The 6,440-nt window shown below is 56.3% G+C and overlaps 1 protein-coding gene across 1 annotated transcript; it reads left to right on the top strand.

Annotated features, from left to right (window-relative positions):
• Nucleotides 1–146: 146 nt before the first annotated feature.
• On the top strand, nt 147–3,275 carry FIBRA_08721 (uncharacterized protein; the record flags this gene model as incomplete). The annotated part of the gene is made up of 4 exons (XM_012330350.1): nt 147–300; nt 356–810; nt 2,974–3,079; nt 3,145–3,275. 4 exons carry the CDS (start codon nt 147–149, stop codon nt 3,273–3,275), a joined length of 846 nt encoding a protein of 281 aa, XP_012185740.1.
• Between the last annotated feature and the right edge of the window lie 3,165 nt (nt 3,276–6,440).

Genomic DNA, 6,440 nt, shown 5'->3' with positions numbered 1-6,440 from the left:
TCTCAGAGCTGATACTAGATGCTGTGAGCTGGCAAAATCCTGATCACTATGGTCTTCGGCTTGGCCAGCGCCTTTGCTTGTCAAGATTAATTCTGAAGAATTTAATACTCGATAGACAAGAGCTCCACACCTTGGTAGACCCGTTTATGGCATGGCTGCACCTTACGCCATCGATGGACACACTACGTTTTCTTGACCTTGAAACTAGTTCTGTCTCTCCGGTCACTCTTGCAGATCTCCTTGCGCGGGTTAGCCCAAATATGGAGACATTGGTGCTGCCATTCCTCCACTACGACAACGGTTAGTAAGTTCCGATTGCGCATAGTATATTTGAACGATGACACATCTCCTACAGCCAAGAGATTTGTTGAATGCATAAAAGCTCAGGAGAACGTTTTGCCACATCTGACTCGGCTGGAAATTTCACTTCAATACGGGAAGGAAAAGGAAAACTGTCTGCCCGCATTGATTGCGTTTCTCGGCCATCTGTCGTGCAAAGACATCTCCCGGATCGACATTCGAGTCCGGCCATATGATTTTCGCGGTCGTCGGGTCGTCTTTCGTGATTGGCGTCTTCTTGACAAGGTGCTGGAGAAGGCGCATTTCAAGAATCTCAGCCAAGTCCACATCGACTGGCTTGGGAGTCGCAATGCTGTGGTTAACTCCTTCGATGGACTACTTAGCGAACAGTTCCCTGGTTTACAGGATCGTCACATTACCCCAATTTCTGGATACTCCGCCGAAACAGTCCAGCGCCAGTACCCGAACCTCGCCACAAGAGGCGACTCCTTGATCATGTCCTTCACCACAGTTTGCCTGTGGGGTGCAATTGCTTGTAGTGATGCCCTCCACGAGATGTCGATAGAAGAAATGCAACAGCACCTGGTGGCAAGGGGTCATTTGCCTAACTGGTCTAGTAAAAAAGCCCGATGCCAATGGCAAGTAGATGGCGCCTTGTGTAATAAAGAGGTGTTTTGTACCAGAATGGCGAAGCACATTAGCTCGGTACACTTCAGGAGACATACACCACAATGTCCTCTTTGTAACGAGCAGTTTGCCCAATACGACTACGACGCACTCAGTCAACACCTAAATGGATTCTGTTCTATGCGCCCATATCTATACTTCGCCAAGTACAAACGCTAAAATACCACGATATTATAAACAACATTCGTCAATTTCTTAGTACTTTCTGGTACGATGACACGTTCCGTACTCTGGCCCACTAATATACTAAAATGATCTACTTATAGTTATTCAATCATCCGAGCCCGAGCGCTCAGTTACCATCTCATTCTTTCGTATATGAACACTCGTCCTGCCACGATGGCTTGTCGACTTCAGTCGTTTATTTAGATGCACATCATTACGACGCATCTGCACTACGATCTGGATGCGTTTTCTCCTGGTCTGGATCATATTTACACTCGATATTTGTGTTCCCTTTGCGACCAGAAGTTCCACGAGATGCACTCCTTCAACTTGACAACACTTTACTACAGCCTGCCTTATCTGGCGCTCCCACCTCAAGTTAGAACTTCAATGACATATGTACGTGATCTGTCATCTAACATCGACATGTTGAACAATAAGTCTTGGAAGTCTCTTAGGCATGAACATGGGGCCAGGATCATGATACTATACTTGACATTCGTCCATCGCTCACACTCTCGCGCGCCATTTCTCAGGCTGGCCCACAGGCGGTCCGACTTTATATTCTGTTTCCTGGAAGTGTTTTTTTTCTAGTTCTTTTTCTTTGATCTTCTGAGCGCGAGCGCGAGCACTCGATCGCTGTATTTTCACGGTCCCATTCCTTTGTATGTATGCATTCGTCTGGCCACGAGAGCTTTTGAAGTTCAGTCATTCCTCTACAATGCGAGCTGTGATGCCAATTGCAACACCTCATTGTACATGCATACCAAGTGAAAATGCTGCCCTCCGTCAATTCTGTGCCTATGATTAGGCCTTCGCAGATAATGAAAGGAGTCGAAAAACATGCTGTGGATTTTGCCTCCGGGAAGGTATCTGGATTAACCAGGTATTAACCCACGAGAAGGCACAGAGTGAACGAGGGACATTGTGAATTGACTCGGGCTTAACCTGACCAATAAGACCACCTGGATCGCAAGCTTATCCGCATGCTCTAGATCTGGTGCATGCGCGAACGCAACCACCTAGTGCATTGACGCGGCTGATATTGTGCACGACCTAATAAGGCGATCGTGCGTGGGCCATTCCAGCCAGGCAATCTGATCAGAATAACCCTCATCCATGAAGTTTTGGACTGTGCGCACCAGAGCCCGCGAGCGGTGCACCCAGTCTTCTTCATGCTCACCGCCGCCATCCGCCCCCTGCGCATACTCCTATCGGCCAGTCGCCCTTCGTGCTCGACTTCTACTGGGACAGAATGCCTGTCTTACTCGAGCGTCCTGCAGCGCGTGTGCAGGGCGAAGGAGTTGATGATTGCGTATGTCAGCTCACTCCAGTTGGCAGTCACTGCCGGACGTCGAGCAGAGCGGCATCGAGTCGAATCCGTCCTCCAGTGAATGCCGGCGTGTGCAACAAATGGCCGTAAGAGGATCACGATGTCAAGTACTTGCTTGCGCATACATGTTTCCCGTGTGAGCGATACGCATCCAGTAGCAAATTCTACGATCTGCAGTCTGTACATGTGGGAGCTGAGGCTAGCGGCTCTGAGAGGAACGATCTGTGAGGATGTCGACGCGATCACTCAGCACTCAGTACTCAGTACTCAACGTCAGGACGAGGTGGCGGGAGGAGTGTGCTCATTGGCGGTTTGTGGCTGTGGCTCGATGCGAGTCGTTGAGTTTCTCAACGAGTCCAATTGGACCTGGCTTTGTAATTCATTTTCTGCCTCCATTAATTACTCATCTGGCCTTGAGAGAAGGACGAGGGCGAGGCGAGTCGCAGGTCGCTTTAGAATGCGCAACCCCAGCTGATGGCTGACACCAGATCTGCCTCCTTTTCCGGCTCCGCCTTCGGCCATCGCCGCCCGACTTCCTCGCTGACCCTCCTCACCCCATTTCGCGCTTCGACCTCGCTGCACGGTGCCAGCATCGTTCGTTCCGGAATGCATTGTGCTTGGAATCGTCCTCATCCTCCGCTGATGTCCCTGCCCATCAGCACCACTATACGTTGGCATGCCTCTGATATTCCATGTCTCGGGCGTTGCAGTGCCCTACTCCGATCTGCCTCCGCGCACCACATATCCGCTCGATCACACCGTCGTGGCGTCGATTGCCATCCGCATCTGAAACAAATCTCCCTGAGCATTCTCTGTGGCAAGTGGATGACTGTTTGACAATATCAGGCTCGCAACACGTAGTGCCGTCGGGAGCCACCAAGCCAGTGCAACACTGCTGTACACATGCACATATGCACTGGCTGCCACATCATGAAACCGGCCGCGCCGTACTTGCGGAGCTTGCCACCGCCGGACAGACCACAGCGACCTGACAGGGAAGCTCGCACCATAACGAGCACCTGCCTGATCAAAACAAGAGCTTCTCGTTCAGTACAGGGTGGCTTCTAGCTGCCTCTGGGTGCATCTCGTATCTCCCCTGACGATCGTAATGGAAACGTTGCTCAGCCTTATGGCACGGTAGATGCTTTGGCGACGAAGACGGCAGACGGTGGACGTAGGACGACTAACGTGATGACAAGGGTTGCAGGCGACAGAGACAAGCTCGGACAATACACAGAGGAGAGAGTCCAACACCTGAGGAGAAGCTGTGGTTCGAGAACAGCATCGAAACCAAACTAGACTTGAGAACCGAAAACAGCAAGGGACCTGCATCAGACGCTCTGAAAGCTGCGTCATCAGCGCGGACGTCATCGGCGAGTCGTCACGGTTGATGCTCTCCCGGAATCGAGCAATAAATCCTGAACGCACAACAAGGATTCTGGGACCCTGCGTGCGAAGACGGGGCCCGGGGCCCGCGACATACTGAGCGGTTCTTCTTCTTCTTCCTTCTCTTCCCTTGCTATCTCCCCGTCTTCCCTGCTGTCTGCATGTCCTTCCTCGCGACGAGGGGACGCCGGCTCTTAGGGTACTGTGTTCGGAACCTGGTTCCGCCACACGCGAAGACGCAAATGCATACGTGCCCCGCCCGCCTGCATGCGTGCGTGCGCACGTCGGCTGTCCCGTGTCTGCCCCGTCCTATGCGTCTACGTCCCCGGCTCCTCTCCTGTCCGGCTCGCGATCGCGCGCGCGCATCCCGGGACGTCCACTGCAACATCCCAGGCAGTTCTTGGCTTAATTGGCGGTCACGGTGCCACCGCAACAGCGCTTGCACGTGGATCTAACGCGGCACACGGACGGTCCTGGATGAGTGGCCTCGGTGAGGGACGAGCCAGCGCTCGGGGGCCTGCGCCGTGTGCCGTCCTGCGAGCCGACCGCACCCCAGAGACGTGGGCGGGCTTGCCTCTTCCCCTCCCAGCTAGAACCCGATGTGCGGTCTACCCCGCGCCATCCCGGACCCCCTGGGCAGACCGGCGGTCGCTGGTGACAACACAGCCCGAAAGTGGGTGGCCCGCACCGTCGTCGGCCGCCTATCGGATGGAAGCCAGGTACGATAGAGTCCGGTGGTGTGCGGTCCCCTCAGATCCATCTGCATCACGGTGTGCGCGCATGATAGATCTCCTCCAGAGGCCGGGGGGAGGCTGGCGCCGCGCGCTCTGGAGGAAGACGAGCTGTGATGTAGCTAGAAGCGCATCGGACGGTGTGGGTGCGGATGACGCCGACGAGGGCGGGTGAGAGAGCCGGACGACGCGCACGGATGTAGCGCCGAGCAACTAGGGAGAAGAGGCTGCTCGCGCCGAGATCCCCGCTGGAGGGTGTAGCCCCACTCAAGTACTCAATGGCGAAGACGGGCGGGCGGCCCGAGTGGACGGAGGACAAATTAAATGCAAGGCGGTCAGTTCGGGAAGGCGAAGCGGATGCACGTTGCATTGCGTTGCATTGCGTGGGTGTCGGACGTCGTCACAAGGCGGGCCTCGGACGACGACCGAGCGACGGGGTGCCTGCAGGGTCTCTCGATCACACCCGTCACGCCACGATCGCGTGCGATTCCTGTCCGGACCCTATACACACAGTGCACGTCAGCACTCACGACTCACCCGCCTGTCCGCTGTCGCCCTCTACATTCCACGCAAACTCCAACTGCACCCTCACGCGGTGTTGGTGGGGGCTACCAGCGCGCCTCCTCCGCCAATTCCGAATTCAGGGCCCTCGTTCTGGCGTCCAGAAGAGGACGCGTGACGAGCCTCGTCTGGCAGCTGACATCGGTGCAGTATACGTCGACAGTGTGCCAGACGGCTTGATGATCTGTCTTCCCTGCTAGTGGATCAAATATTGACGTCAGCAGACCCGGTCAAGCCACGGCCGCCTGTGTGCGGAGGGCATCCGTGTCGTGGCCGACGGAGGTGCGCCATTCCGCACTGCACCCAGATCGCGCCCAGTGGCGTCAGACACAGCTGCGTGCCATGATCGCACAACTCCCTCGCGCGCTCAGCCGTGCACCGTGCCCTAGGCTGCCGATGTGCTGCGTCTGACGCAGTCCTGTCGGTCGATGCGGCTGCTGTTGCGCGTGCGATCCGGGGTGATCGTCTGTCCATGGAAGACGAACGTACCTGGTTGGGCTAAACCCGGTGCCATTCACTGGCACTTGTCCATGATTGAATTCACCCACCCTCGTTCAGTCAGCCCGGAGCTACGGTCTCACTCACCGGCGGCCCACAACGGCAAATGCCATCCCACCCCATCTTCGCCGCCACACACTCAGCGAAACCTATCGCGTACTCCCTTCCCGCCGCACCCTTCCTCCTCTTGTGCTCGACTCCGCATCCGGATGACTCTTCATCAGGCGGAGGCCTACCGATCACGTCATGCCTCCTCGGAGTCGGAGAGGGCTGCGCCGTCTGCACATCTCCCCACGCACGATTCCGCTGCCGCCGCGCCAAGCTTCAACATCCGTCTGGTGAGGCAGCGTCTTGGAGGAGGCCAGACTCCACGCACGGACTAGCAGTGTCGTTGCCAAGGCAGATTCGCCCTGTCGCACGATGCACCCAGATTCTCACCAAGCTCATCATGGTCCTGTGTTGAGCTCAGCCGAGACAGAGAGCTTCGGCGCATGTCCGGTTGACGACCACGGATATCAGCCCGCCCCGGTCACGCTCAGACGTCCTGACGCGCGCCGAGTCAGACCCACGTGCGGATGCTGCTGGGCGCCACCGTGTCTGCCAGGGGAGCCAAGCGCGCTGCGTGGGCTGCCGCAGTGGGGGGCCGCGAGGAAAGGGCGCGCGATTGCGAGCCGGACAAGATATGAGCCTGAATGGTGGCGACGCCTGCAGAGTGCGAGGAAGGAAGACACACTCGGCTTGCGTCGAGGGCGCAGGGGAGCATGAGACTGGTCGCAGAG

Source organism: Fibroporia radiculosa (genome assembly GCF_000313525.1).
Source record: "Fibroporia radiculosa TFFH 294 genomic supercontigs, scaffold2340, whole genome shotgun sequence".
Lineage (NCBI taxonomy): Eukaryota > Fungi > Basidiomycota > Agaricomycetes > Polyporales > Fibroporiaceae > Fibroporia > Fibroporia radiculosa.
The sequence above is the reverse complement of the archived record's forward strand: the minus strand, read 5'-3'. Positions and strand labels throughout refer to the sequence as shown.